Source organism: Panthera tigris, chromosome X (assembly GCF_018350195.1).
Source record: "Panthera tigris isolate Pti1 chromosome X, P.tigris_Pti1_mat1.1, whole genome shotgun sequence".
Taxonomy (NCBI): Eukaryota; Metazoa; Chordata; class Mammalia; order Carnivora; family Felidae; genus Panthera; species Panthera tigris.
In genome coordinates, this window is record NC_056677.1 from 59241497 (window position 1) to 59256803 (window position 15307).

The window sequence follows — 15307 nt, forward strand, 5'->3', positions numbered from 1 at the left end:
CTAGGCCCAGGAAATTTAGGACTATACAATAACTGGTGGGAGTATAGGCTTCTTCATTTCTCATGACCATCCTGAGCCCAAATATATCACCAATTATGTTCCCTTTTTGCAGACCCTGTCTGCTTCTGAGGGACAAGGAGCAAAGGGTCATCAAAGAAATGCTCGACCTCAGGGAAAGAGTGAGGGGTAAGAGGAGAGAAAAAGAAACAAGAGGAAGAAACTGAAGACTTGCTTGTCTCTTGCCTTTAGTCACACCCCGAAGTGACTTAGGCATGTGCCCTATTGAGGTTGCGGGAGGTGGGCCGGGGGACAGAGGGGAATGGGGTTGGGTAGAGCTCTAAAGGGGATGGCAGCTATGTTTTGGGTTTTTGTTGTTGTTGTTGTTTGTTTGTTTGTTTTTTCATCCTAAGTGACGTGTGTTTGGGTGAGTGTTCTGTGACCCGCTGTAACTTTCTGTATGTTAAAAACCTGTTCATGATTTCAAAAGTATAGAGAAAGACAGATTGGGGTAGGCAGAAGCCCCCAAAAAGAATCAAGCTTGGATCCTGGAGCAGACAGTCAAGAGTATTCTGAGAAGGCCCACAATGATCAGGATATAGAAAAGTGAGAATGGGGAGGGTGGCAAGGGCTGAGTCATGCAGCTCATTATATTTAAGCCACATTGAGGAGTTTGTACTTTAGTCAAAGTGAAATGGGGAGACATTCTGGGGTTTTGAGTAGCGGAGGCGAGAAAATCCACTTATTTTTCAGAAAGATCAGTCCGGCTACTGAATGGAGAAGGAAGTTTGGTGGAAGCAGGCGACCAGTTAGGAGGCTATGTCAGAGCCCATGACAGACGTAATAGTGGACTCCAGTTGATTTGGAGAGGTTCAAGCGGTGTTTGGAAGTAGAGGTGATACGAATTGCTGAAAGATGGGAGAGTGACCAGAGGAAGATGTGGGAGAGGAAGGAAATAGGGGTGCCTCTTCATTTTTGTTTCATTTGAATACCTAGATGGGTGGCTGTGCTATTCGTGGAAGGAGCAAAGTTAGGCGGAGTAGGAATCGGGAGGTGAAAGAAGTTCAGGAGTTCCATTTTTGGCATTTAAGGATGAAATGCCTATGGCACATCCAGGTGGAGATGTCAAATAGGCAGATGGATAAGTATGAGATCACAGCCTCATATCTTCCCACCTCCCCCCGCCCTCTGCCACATACACAAATGGGACCAGGTACTGTTTCCTTCTCTGCAATTTACTTTTTCTCATTTAATAATAGCATATTTTGGAGGTCCCCCTAAATCAACCCATATGGACATAATTCATGCTTGCTTAATAATCCATGCATAATAATCCATGGACTGGCTTCACTGAAATGTCTTCAGTCATTTCCCAAATGATGAGTGCTTGCTTTGTGTTCTAGTTTGCCCAATGTGAGCCTTTCTGTGATAAACGTGCTTCTGTGTATGTCCTGATGTCCTGAGACTCTTATTTCTATAGGCCGGATTCCTACTCCATCCTTGCCCCACACATCTGTCTTCCTTAACATTTCACTTTATAAGGATCCAAAGACCGTTTGCTAAATGTGTTGTATTTATTCAAGACAATATAATAATCATTGTTATGATTTGCTAAATAACAAGGGCACATCCAAACACTTTCCAATTCTTCATAAATCAAAGCCTAAGGCTGCTTTTTTGTTGGCCTGTGTCTCATAATTACTTTCATTTGTAGGAATTTGGGGGGCAGTGTGAATTGACAGAAACAATTTCCCTACCCCAAAATACAGTTATGTATTCATTGTCTTTTCCCTGGGCATCCTTCCTATAGCTATGCCAATGAGAAATTCATGGGAAGAGACTTCTTTATGTAGATCACTGTTTTTGGTCTTTTTATTCATTTTTGTACGTGGAGTTTATCTGTCCCTCTCCCCACTGGTACCCCCCATTCCCTACCTTCTTCCGTTCTTTTCTACTCTTTTCCCCTGCTCTCTGAACTGCATCCCCACTCCTTTCTATTTCTTCCTCCTGATAGGAAGAAGGAAGTGAGCCATATGAAATGGAAGACCAGTGCAGGCTCCAAACACTCTTGAAATGTCTCTGTATCTGAACCTATCTGCTTTTAAAGCTCTATTGAGAAATAAACAGAAAGAGAAGCTAAACCCTAGCACACAAAGTCTTTGCTGTGCCTCTTTAAACCAACCCCCATGCACGTGCAGTGAAAACAGGACCTCAGTGAGGACACTGAGGCTGGACCATGCAAGTCAGGTTTGGAGCCAGCCCTTTTACCACCCAGTCCTTCTCAAACTCTTCCCCTGGCTTATCATCCTCAACTGAACTTCTAAATGTTGGCATGTCTCAGGGAATAGTCTTGCACCTTCTTCCCTTCTAGCCCCGTTGCTGTTGCTGGAGGCAACGGGGGTCTAGGGATTGTCTTCAGGTTTGACAGGCTTGGGGATTTGCTGGACATAGCATGACTTCTTCAAACCTCTTTGTCCTGCTTTCTTACTGATTTCTGTTGGCTCTGTGGGCCAAACTGTAATCAAAGCTAGAGGAAGAGATATTGTGGAGCCCTGGTCCTTGAGTTGGTCCCGCTTGACATTTCTGTCTCCTAACAACGGGTTGAGAAGTTGTTCTCGTCACCTGCATATCCCCTACCTCCCCCCCCCCCCCCCCCAGCAATCATGGCTTCCCCACTTGGCCTCTGCCTCCTCGGGACCCTCTTGGATGGCCACCTGGAATGGTGAGGCACAGCTCATCTGCCTCCTGCCTACAAGCAACCTAGACTTCCAAGAGATGGCTCTTAACAGCAGTGACAGTGATCACCTTGGTCAAACATCGGCTGTACAGCCTGCTTTTCCTACGCCTCTGTTCTTTTCCTTTGTTCGCACTAGCCTTGTCTAGGGGCGATGGGCTGGATTTTGCAAGCTGGCAAGGTATATGTCTGTGTGTCTGCTTCTCAGCCACCTTGGGATGATTTCTTGCCAGCACTGGGAAAGTTCTCACCGCCTCACACCCCACAGTGACTCGGTCAGTTCCGAAGGCTCAGGGTTGTTCTGTCATGTGCAACTGCCTAGGTCCAGCTAACGCTGCCACCACAGAAAACGGCTTTATTTCCCCAAAGAATGTGGATGGGCAGGAATGAGGGGGAGGAGACAATATGTGCTGGGCAGATGAAATCCCATGGCCACCATAGTCCAATCACATAGCGGCACCTATAGCCCTCCTGTTCTGTTATTTGTATGGGATTCTGTTATTTGTATGGCAGCCTGAGCTTTAGTGGAGTGAGATGTCCTGAGGGAAGGCACTGTGGTTCAATCGTTTTTATATCTGACCCCAAAGCCCACACAGTTCGATGCCTGGCTCACAGTAAGTGAGAAACTCCTATTTATGGGGGAAAGGGGAGACAGAGGGAATGGTTGTTCTATCTCTTCTGGAACTGGTCACATCTGACTGTCTTCTTTTTGTTCTCTCATCTCTGTCTTAGTTGTGTGTAGGGGAAGGCACATGCACACTTATATGTGCATTGATGGGTTGTTTTTGCCCAGCTTTATTGAGCTATAATTGACATATAGCGTTGTATGAGGTTAAGGTGTACAACACAATAATTAGATGATAGATAGATAGATAGATAGATAGAGATATGAACAATAAGTTTAGTTAACATCTGTCACCTCACAGTTACACATTTTTTTCTGGTAATGAAAACTTTTAAGATCTACTCTCTTAACTGATTTCTGTATTGATATTTATTTTGTACTCTGAGGATCCAATCACACCCACTGATTGCCTCCTTGAACGTGCTGAGTGGTGCCCATGGACTTGGGTGCAGAGTCCAAGCACCTTGGCTTGCTTTTCAGGGCTCCACACCTTCTAGCTCCATCTTCTGCCATATGCTCTCGGAGACCATGAGCTCTGCCCACACCAGATTATTAGGCATGACCAGAGGTGCCTTTGTGTGTGCTAGCATGCCACAGGGCCTTGAGCACAATCAGATCCCTCTGTTTGGAATGTCTTCCTTCCTGTCTCGACATTGGTTCACATTGAGGGTTTCATCTTCTGTGCAGTCTCACTTGACTCCTACCAGGAAGAGTTAGTGGCAGGGTCCTCCTTTCTGGAGCAAGTGGGACCCTAGCTTCTGTTATACTCTACTCTCATGGTTGCTCACTTGTCTATCCCCTCAGCATTTGGCCCCCTGTGGCCTCTCTGTTCCCACAACACACACAGCTCACCTTTTCTCACCCCACCCCACACCTCCAATATATCAACACTCACTGCTCACTTATCACATGGCCTGTCCCTTAGCTCCCAGTGCCAAGTACTTGATAAGGCTTTCACAAATATTACCGATGAAGTGGCACCAGGCACCTCATTCTAGAGATTTGGGGGTTTGGTTTTGTTTTGAACATGGATGTGCATTTCTTGATTCATGTTAGTAACCTTAGCACCTTGAAGGCAGAGCCAAGAATGAACAAGTGCTTGGCTCTGGACCAGGCCCTGTCCCCAGCCCAGGGTATCATTGAGGACAGCACTAAGGACAGGGTGTTCTCGATTCCCCCACTGTCAGGCCGCACGTATTGAGGCTGGGTGTGTGGGAGGAACTGGGGAGGGGATGTGTGGAAGAACCCCATGTCCCTAGTTCTCCTGTAATCTGGAGCAGGGGCAGGGTTTCCCACCCAGACTGTCCATTACCAAGGGCAAGCCCCAAACCAGCTTATGTGTCCTGCTTGCCAGACCCCTGTATCCCTAGGGACCAGCACAAGCTCCATAAATATTTGTGGCATGGCATTATCAATGAATGAATACATGTCCTTGTGTTCTTTATTCCCTCTTTTGCAAGTGTTGCAGACGAGGGAAAGAGCTGGAAAAGGGGGAGGGATCTCTGAGAAAATGGGTCAGCAGGCTACAGGGGGAGCTTGCGCCACTGGTCCCAGGTCCTGCTCAGAATAGGTGTTGTTTCCTTGGTGGCAGCGATGTTGCAAAGTGTGTATGAGGTGAAGCGGGGAGAACCCTTGAATGTGAGAAAACCTTTTTTCTCGGCTTTGTTTAGGCCGGGCAAGTGTATTCTCAATGCCACCCACCCGTTCTTGCAAGGCACTTGATTTAATCATTTAGATGTTCTATGGGGGGTGGGGGGGGGAGGAGATAAAACAAAACCAACCCTCTAAATCTAAACCGTATTTCCCAGTCCACAGTGGAGCCCTTTCCCTGGCTTCCTCTTCATAAATATCCAGGCAACCTGAGAGACTGAAGACTCTCCCCGCCCCCGCCCCAAGCCTCAGGCTCCCGCTCCCATCCCCGCCCCCTCCCACCGCCCGCGGCCCCACAGCCCCGCAGCAGCCACAGGGGGAACCAAAGAGACAGAAGCCTTCCCAGCTGCCCGGACCACAGACGCCAACACCCCCCGTCCCCCACCACACGCCGCCTTGCCCGCCCGCGCCCCGCACGCTAGCCCACGACCGAGAGGCGGCGGCAGCAGCAGGCTGCAGGCTGCGGTGACTCGCACCGGTGCGCTCCTGGCAGCGCTTGCTATCCCAAGTGACTCGGACTGGCCCCGGGTCCCCGGCCCCAGCTCCCGCTGGCGCCACCCGCCCTCCTGTCCTTTCCCGCCTCTCTACCCCCCAGCTCGCGGGAAGGGAGGTCGCGGCAGCGGCCTGGAGGCACCGGCGACCGTGGCGACAGCGGCGAAAGTGGCGGCGGCGGTGGCGGCAGCGGCTGCGGCGGCGGCAGAGGCTGCGGCGGCGACCGTGGCAGAGGCTGTGGCGGAGGCCTCCGTAGCGGAGGCGGAAGCAGAGGTGGAGGCTGAGGTGGAGGCCGAGGCCTCAGTAGAGGAGGAGGCAGTGGCGGAGGCCACCCGGGGGGAGGTGGCGGCCGCCCTAGCAGAGGGGAAGGAGGCGGGGGCTGCCCTGGCGGCAGTGGTTGTGGAGGCTAGCGCGACTGAAGCTGCCTGCGCCGCCGCCGCCGCCGCCGCCACTGCAGCAGCAGCAGCAGCAGCAGCAGCAGCAGCAGCAGCAGCGGAGGCTGCGGCGCCCTCCTTGGGGGAGGCGGACGCGGAGGCGGCGGCGGCCGCGGCGGCTGCAGCCGCGGGTGCAGATGCGGATGCGGAGACCAGCAGGGTCTCCGAGGGGAACCCAGACTTTCCTATGGCCTCGCTGTACGTGGGCGACCTGCACCCTGAAGTGACAGAGGCAATGCTCTACGAGAAGTTCAGCCCGGCCGGGCCCATCCTTTCCATCCGCATTTGCAGGGACAAGATCACCCGCCGCTCGTTGGGCTACGCGTACGTCAACTACCAGCAACCGGTGGACGCCAAGCGGGCCCTGGAAACCCTGAACTTTGATGTCATCAAGGGCAGGCCCGTGCGCATCATGTGGTCCCAGCGGGACCCCTCGCTCCGCAAGAGTGGGGTGGGCAACGTCTTCATCAAGAACCTGGGCAAGACCATCGACAACAAGGCGCTGTACAACATCTTCTCGGCGTTTGGCAACATCCTCTCCTGCAAAGTGGCCTGCGACGAGAAGGGGCCCAAGGGCTATGGGTTTGTGCACTTCCAGAAGCAGGAGTCCGCAGAGCGGGCCATTGATGCGATGAATGGCATGTTCCTGAACTACCGCAAAATTTTCGTTGGGAGATTCAAGTCGCATAAAGAACGAGAGGCCGAAAGGGGAGCCTGGGCTAGGCAGTCCACCAGTGCTGACGTCAAGGATTTCGAGGAAGACACCGATGAGGAAGCCACCTTGCGATGAAGACATGCCAGGAGCCAGTCAGCCAGCAGAGCCAAATCTTGGCTCCCACCCGGTTTACAACTCCCCTCTTTGCCCCCTAACCCACCAGCAGTGTATTGTATTGTACTGGGAGTGCAGGTCTCTTCTCTCTCTCTCTCTCTCTCTCTCTCTCTCTCTCTCTCCCTCTCCTCTCCCCCCTCTCTTCCTCTCTTCCTCTTTCCTTTCATCCCCTCCTCCTCCTCTTCCTCCCTCCTTCCTCTTCCTTCTGTCTTCCCCACCTCTCCCTTCCCCCCACACCCACCAAGGGCGTTGTGAATAATCTTGCTAATCTGTGCCACTTGATAGATTATAGGCTGCCTTTTCTCCTTGTGCTTTGGTTTAAAAAGCACTTCATTCTCGCTTCCTTCACTACACAGGTGACACAATTTCATGGTAGAAACATCAGAAAGGAGAAGGAAATCAGATGAGGGAAAACCCAGAGAGTAATTGTTCCCCATGATTCTACTACCCAGAGGCAACCACTTTTTGGTGTGCTGTTTTTCCAGTCTCTCCTCTCTCCCTCTTTCTCCCTCCCTCTCTTCCTCACTCCCCACCCCCACCTTCCCTTTTAACACACTGTTATAGAATGGTTCACGTGTGTGGTGTTTCTTAATCTGCTTCTTCAGAAACTAAAACCAAACAAAACACAACCCATTGAACTTCTTTCCATGTTATTCAACAGGCTTCCTAAATGTCGTCTTCAGTGCCTGCAGAGTGTATCCATGGATCTTTAACTCTTCTGTAATCATTTCTGCATTGTTGGACATTCAGGTGATGCCTAGTTCTTTCCTTGTGTTTAAACCCAACACTGCATACTCTGAGGAATGAATCCTTCTTTGTCAAGCCAAATCTTTGCTAGCATACCGGATGGTCTTCTTAATTGTGGACTTGCAGGATCCACAATAAAATATCCTTGCAGGATATTTTAGAGACTTTTCCTGTGTGTTGCCAAATGGCCCCTTCATAAGCATTGTACTGATTTGCATTCATGCCAGCCAGCACAGCTAGTAAAAAGAGTATGTCCATTCCCCCTGCATAGTCTCCTAGTCACTGTAATTGATGTGTGTGTGTGCTGGAGTGTGTGTGTTTTGGCCAGCTTGATGGGCTGCAAATGGTATTTCACTGTTTTAGGTTATTTTGCTGGATTTAAATGCCCTTTATCACCTTCTTTTCCTTGTGCCCACTTACTGCCCTTTTGCCCATTGTCAGAAACATCATTCGGCTTTATTGCAGGAAAAAATTAAAATGCAGGCAACAGAAGAAATTTAATGTTCCCATAATGAATCTTAATGACCATCCATATCTTCCTGAAAAATTTCAAGTATATGTCTGTAATCATCTCCAGAACGACCTGAAATATTTTTGGCTGTACCTCTTTAGTAGTTTTTTGCATTTATGTCATATATGTATATAAGAATGTATCTACGGTTTTTATATATGCTTGTTCACACAAAAGTGTGTGTGTGTGTGTGTGTGTGTGTGTGTGTGTGTGTTTATACACACACCTACTTTTAATTTCAATTCATGTCATTAAAGTTACTTTTAAAAATATTTCCTCGGGGCTCCTGGGTGGCTCAGTCAGTTAAGCGCCTGGCTATTGATTTCAGCTCAGGTCATGATCTAACAGTTCGTGAGTTTGAGCCCCACATCCGGCTGTGCGCTGACAGAGCAGAGCCTGCCTGGGAATCTCTCTCTCTCTGCCCCTCCTCCCCTCACTCTCTTCTTCTCAAAATAAACAAATAAACTTAAAACATTTAAAAAGATTTTATCTGCCTCTTAATATTCCACTGAATCAATGCCTCAATAGATGAATAGATACCTTAGGCATACCTACATTTATATCCAGTCTGTATGTCTGTGTTGGTGTGCATATGTGTACATACATTTTTAATACTTCATAATGTTTGAACATCTAGATTGGTACTCGTTTTTCTTTATCCCGAGTTGCCAAATTCATCACAGTGCACAAGTTTTGCTAACATTCAAGATATTTTCCTGAAAATAAAAACGTTGCTGAAAGAAACACTGAATTGTCAAAGGATATGGGCTGACCTTGTAAGGTGCACCAGTATTATAACAGGACGTAGATATCTGTATTATTTTCTGCTCTTGGTATTGCAATCATTTCTGTATTTCCCCAATATTTTATCAGGGAAACAGTAGCATTTGTTTTTATTTATGTTAAACATTTTAATACAAATTGTACATGATTATAATAGAAAATATTTTTTCAAAAATGTTAATGAAACATAATAAAGTAAAAATTCTAATACCATTCCTAATACCACTACTTGACAAAATAGATTCTTAATAAATAGAAATCTACACACCTTTATAATACAATATGCACTTTTCCATTGGAGGGTATTTTCATTATAACAGTTTTCTGGGACAATATTTCTAAATCATTAAATATTCTCTTAATTCTGTTGTTAATGTAATATTTCATCATAGGGATGAGCTATAATTTCTATAACCAGTCTTCCTTGGGGTATGTTTAAAATGGTTCTGGGGCACCTGGGTAGCTCAGTTGGTTAAGCGTCTGACTTCAGCTCAGGTCATGATCTCATAGTTTGTGGGTTCGAGCCCCGTGTCGGGCTCTGTGCTGACAGCTGAGAGCCTGGAGCCTGCTTCAGATTCTGTGTCTTCCTCTCTCTCTGCCCCTACCCAATTCATTCTCTCTCTCTCTCTCTCAAAAACAAACATTAAAAAAATTTTTTTAATGGTTCTGACTTGCACTTGAATATCTTGGAACATTTTATTGCTTTCTATTCCTACTATAGGAATTTCAGAATGATAGATATGGACATGTCAAATGTTTTTCTTGGTTTTTGCCAGATGTTTTTCCCTTAATGTTTATATCAACCAGTATTGTAAAAGAGAGCACATATCTCTCCCCAGCTTCTTAAATTGGTCAAAAAGTTTTGCTTTAACTTTTGTAACCTTGAAATCAATTGCACATTTTTTCTTTTATTTCTTCATTTTACAAGTGCATTTTTAAAACATGAGATTAAGCACATTAAAATATATGTAAGAAGAAGTTGAGGCATATTTTATATACCTTTACAAATTATCCATTCATAAGCATTTTAGTTTTTAAGTTTTTATTTTAAATACAGTTAGTTAACATACAGTGTTATATTAGTTTCAAGTGTACAATATAGTGATTCAAAACACTTCCATACAACACCTGGTGCTCATCACTACAAGTGTCCTCCTTAATCCCCACTACTTATTTCACGATTCCCCCACCTACCTCCCCTCTTGTAACCATCAGTTTGTTCTCTGTAGTTCAGAGACTGTTTCTTGGTTTGTCTCTCTCTCTTTTTTTCCCCTTTAATTAGTTGTTTTGTTTCTTAAATTCCACATATGAGAGAGATCATATGATATTTGTCTTTCTCTGGTTGACTTAGTACACTTAGCATTATACTCTCCAGCTTCATGCATGTCATTGCAAATTGCAAGATTTCATTCTTTTTATGGCTGAATAATATTCCATGGTATGTATACACACACACACACACACACACACACACACACCCCACATCTTCTTTATCTAGTCATCAATTGATGGACATTTGGACTGCCTCCATATATTGGCTATTGTAAATAATGCTACTATAAACATATCAGTGCATATATCCCTTTGAATTAGTGTTTTTGTACTCTTGGGTAAATACCCAGTGGTGCAATTTCTGGATCATAGGGTAGTTCTATTTTTAACTTTTTGAGGAACCTCCATACTGTTTTTCACAGTGGCTGCACTTGTTTGCATTCCTATCAACTATGAACAAAGGTTCCTTTTTCTCCACATCCTTGCTAACACCTGTAGTTTCTTGAGTTGTTGATTTTAGCCATCCTGACAGGCATGAGGTGATTTCTCATTGTAGTTGTGATTTGCATTTCCCTAATGATGAGTGATGTTGAGCATCTTTTCATCTGTCAACTGGCCATATATGTCTTCTTTGGAGAAATGTTATTCATGTCTTCTGCCCATTTTTAATTAGATTCTTTGGTTTTATGGTGTTTAATTGTATTAGTTCTTTATATATTTGGAAACTAACCCTTTATTGGTTATGTCATTTGTAAATATCTTCTCCCATTCCATAGGCTGCTTTTTACTTTTGTTGATTGGTTCCTTTGTTGCACAGAAGCTTTTTATTTTGATGTAGTCCCAATACTTCATTTTTTTTGCTTTTGTTTCCCTTGCCTCGGGAGACCTATCTAGGAAAAAAGTTATGGCTGAAGTCAGAGAAATTACTGCCTATGCTCTCATCTAGGATTTTTATGGTTTCAGGTTTCACATTTAAGTCCCTAATCCATTTGGAGTTTATTTTTGTATATGGTGTTCGAAGGTGGTACAGTTTCATTTTATGTGTAGCTCTCCAATTTTCCCAGGATCATTTATTGAAGAGACTGTCTTCTCCACTGTATATTCTTGCCTCTTCTATCATAGATTAATTGACCACATAAGTGTGGGGTTATTTCTGGTGTCTCCATTCTGTTCCATTGATCTATGTATCTATTTTGTGTTAGTATTTTTGTGTTTTGGTTATACTACAGTTTTGTAGTATATCTTGAAATCTGGTATTGTGATAGTTTTGTTCTTCTTTTTTCAAGATTCCTTTGGCTATTTGGGGTCTTTTGTGGTTCCATACAAATTTTAGTATTATTTGTTCTAGTTTTCTGAAAAATTCTGTTGGTATTTAAAAAAGGATTACATAGAATCTTTAGATTTCCCTGGGTAATGTGGCCATTTTCACAATATTAATTCTTCCAATCCATGATCATGGAATATCTTTCCATTTGTTAGTGTCATCTTTTCTTTTATCAGTGTTTTATAGCTTTTTGTACAATGGCTCTTATCCTCTTTGGTTAAATTTATTCCTAGGTATTTTATTATTTTTGGTGCAATTGTGAATGGTGTTTTTTTTTCTCTTTTAATTTATCATTGTTTATAGAAACAGTGCCAATTTCTGAGTATCAATTTTGTATCTTGCCACCTTTCTGAATTTGTTCATTACTTCTAATAGTTTTTCAGTTGAGTCTTCGGGATATTTCATGTGTATTAATCATGTTATCTTCAAATAGTGACAGTTTCTTTCTCTTTACCGATATAGATACTTCTTATTTCTTCTTGTCTGACCGCTGTGGCTAGGACTTCCCATACCGTTTTGAACAAAAGTGGTGAAAGTGGAAATTCCTGATCTTAGAGAGAATCTCAGTTTTCACCATTGAATATGATTTTAGCTGTGGGTTTTCATATATGGCCTTTACTATGTTGAGGTGTGTTCCCTCTAACCACACTTTGTTGAGAGTTTTTATCATAAATGTATGATGAATTTGGTCAAATGCCTTTTCTATATCTACTGAGTAATCATAGCATTTTTATCCTCTACTTTGTTGATGTGGTGTTTGATGTTGATTGATTTGCAAATATTGAACAATTCTTTCATCCCCAGAATAAATCCCACTGGTTGTGGTGAATGAGCTTTTAAGTGTATTGTATGTGATTGCCAATATTATGAGAATTTTTGCCCATCAACTGTGTTCATCAGGGATATTGGCCTATAATTTTTGTGTGTGTCTTGTCTCGTTTTGGTATCAGCGTAAAGATGGTCTCATAGAATGAATTTGGAACGTTTCTTTCTTTTTCTAATTTTTTGGAATTGTTTGAGGAGAGTAGGTATTTACTCTTCTTTAGATGTTTGGTAGAATTTACCTGTCAATCCACATGGTCTTGGAAATTTATTTATTTATTTATTTATTTATTTATTCAATTGTTTATTACTAATTCAATTTTGTTACTTTTAATTGATCTATTTAGATTGTCTATTTCTTCCTGGTTCAGTTTTGAAAGATTGTATGTTTCTTGGAATTTATCCATTTCTTCTGGATTGTTTGGTTTGTTGGCATATACTTTTTCATGGTATTCTCTTACAAACCTTTGTATTTCTGTGATGTCAGTTGTTACTTCTCTTTCATTTCTGACTTTATTTATTTACTTTCTCTTTATTCTTGATGAATCTGGCTAAGAGTTTGTAATTTTATTTAACTTTTTAAAGAACTCATTCTTGGTTTCATTGATTTTTTCCTATTGTTTTTTAAGATTCTATGTCATTTATTTCTGCTCTGATCTTTACGAATTCCTTTCTTCTACTCACCTTAGGCTTTGTTTTTCTTCTTGTTCTGGTTCATTTAGGTGTACAGTTAGATTGTTTATTTGAGTTTTTTCTTGATTCTTGAGGTAGGCCTGTATCGTACTTCCCTCTTAGAACTACTTTTGATGTGTCCCAAAGATATTGTACCATTGTGTTTTCATTTTTCTTTGTCTCCATGTATTTTTTTAAAATTTCTTCTTTGATTGCTTCATTGGCCCATTGGTTATTTAGCATCATTTTGTTTAGTCTCCACATTTTTGTGTTTTTTTTTTCCAGTTTTTATCTTGTAATGTATTTCTAGTTTCATATGTTGGGATTGGAAATTATGCATTGTATGATTTCTATCCTCTTAAATTCATTGAGGTTTATTTTATGGCCTAATATGTGATCTATTCTGGAGAACATTACATGTGCACTTAAAAGAATGAGTATTCAATTTCTTTTGGATGGGATGTTCTGTGTATAACTGTTATGTCCATCTGGTCTAATGTGTCATTCAAAGCCACTGTTTCCTTGTTGATTTTCTGTCTGGATGATTTATCCATTGGTGTAAGTGGGGTGTTAATGTCCCCTACTATTGTATTATCATTGATTTCTCTATGTCCGTTAATATTTGCTTTATGTATTTAGGTAGTCCATTGTTGGGTTCATATATAACAATTATATCCTCTTGTTGGATTGATCTCTTTATCATTATATAATGCCCTTCTCTGTCTCATCTTACAGTCTTTGTTTTAAAGTCTATTTTGTCTGATATAAATATTGCTACCCAACTTTTTGTTTTGTTTTGTTTGGCTTCCATTTGCATGGTGAATGTTTTTCCATCTCTTCATTTTCCAAATGAATGTGTCTTTAGGTCTGAGATGAGTCTCTTATAGGCAGCATATAGATGGGTCTCGATTCTTGTCCATTCCACCACCCTATGTCTTTTTATTGGAGCATTTTGGCCATTTACATTTAAAGTAATTATTGATAAGTATGCACTTACCGCCATTTTGTTGTTTTCTGTAGTTCTTCTTTTCTCCTTTCTTCTCTTGCTCTCTTTATTTGTGACTGATGAATTTCTATAGTGTTATGTTTGACTTTCTTTTTATTTTTATCTATTATAGATTTTTGGTTTCTGGTTCCCATAGGTTTCATATATACCATCTTAAGTAAATAGCAGTCTATATTAAATTGATGGTTGTGTAATTTCAAACGCATTCTAAAAAGAAAAAAAAAGACAAAAAAAAATCTTTCTTCTTTTTCCTTTTCTCTTCCCTTTTTACTCCCTCCTCCATGTTTTATATATATGTTGTCATATTTTACATCTTTTTATTCATAATTTTCTTATGACTAATTATGGCCATTTCTTTTCCACTTAAAGCAGTTCCTTTAACATTTCTTATAAGGCTCAGTTAGTGATAATAAAATCCTTTACCTTTTGTTTGGTAAACTATCTTTTTTTTCAAATTTGAATGATAAACTTTCAGTGTAGAGTATTCTTGGTTGTAAGCGTTTTACTTTTTTATTTGGATTTTTCAGATTTCTGCAAATTGTTCTCTTTTTTTTCTCTTCCAAATTTTTATTTAAATTTTGGTTATGTAGGTTTTTTACTATTAGCACTTTGATTTTTATTTGTTTTCAAATGTTCTTTTATTCAAATAACAATTTTTTTAAATTAGAAAAGTATTATGGCTGAGCGTCTGGGTGGATCAGTCAGGTAAGTGTCCAATTCTTGATTTTGGCTTAGGTCATGATCTCGTGTTTCATGAGTTTGAACCCCACACCAGACTCTTCACTGACACTGTGGAGCCTGCTTGGGATTCTCTCTCTACCCCTCTCACTACCCCTCCTGTGTGTTCTCACTCTCTCTAAAAATAAATAAACTTAAAAAAATTTTTTTAGGTATTATGGCTTTTTTTGACACAAAAAGTTGGATTTATTGATTCCGACCGCTACACAGTAAATTTCAGGTTATTTTTACTTAGTTTCAAGTTAGTTAACATATAGAAGAGTATTGGTTTCAGGAGTAGAATTTAGTGATTCCTCACTTACATATAATACCCAGTGCTCATCCCAACAAGTGCTTCTTTAATGCCCACCATCCATTTATCCCATCCCTCCCATCTCCCCTCCATCAACCCTCAGTTAAAACTTCGAATATATCAGGCCACTTCCTTCTGGCTTTAAAGTTTCTGCTGAAAAATTAGCTGGCAGCCTCATAGGTTTTCCCTTGGAGGTAACTTTTCTCTCTTGCTACTTTTAAGATTCTCTCTTTATCTTTAATACTTGATATCTTAATTATTATGTATCATGGTGTGGGTCTTCTCAGGTTCAACTTGTTTGGAACTCTCTGTATTTCTTGGACTTGGATGTCTATTTCCTTCCCAGGGTTAGGAAAGTTTCTAGTCATTATTTTTCAAA

General features: G+C 42.1%; 1 protein-coding gene across 1 annotated transcript; it reads left to right on the top strand.

Moving 5' to 3' along the window:
- Positions 1–6053: 6053 nt before the first annotated feature.
- Positions 6054–6888, top strand: LOC122235344 (polyadenylate-binding protein 1-like 2). Its single transcript, XM_042974297.1, has one exon. It carries the CDS (start codon positions 6120–6122, stop codon positions 6720–6722), a length of 603 nt encoding a protein of 200 aa, XP_042830231.1. The 5' UTR covers positions 6054–6119; the 3' UTR covers positions 6723–6888.
- The last annotated feature ends 8419 nt before the right edge of the window (positions 6889–15307 follow it).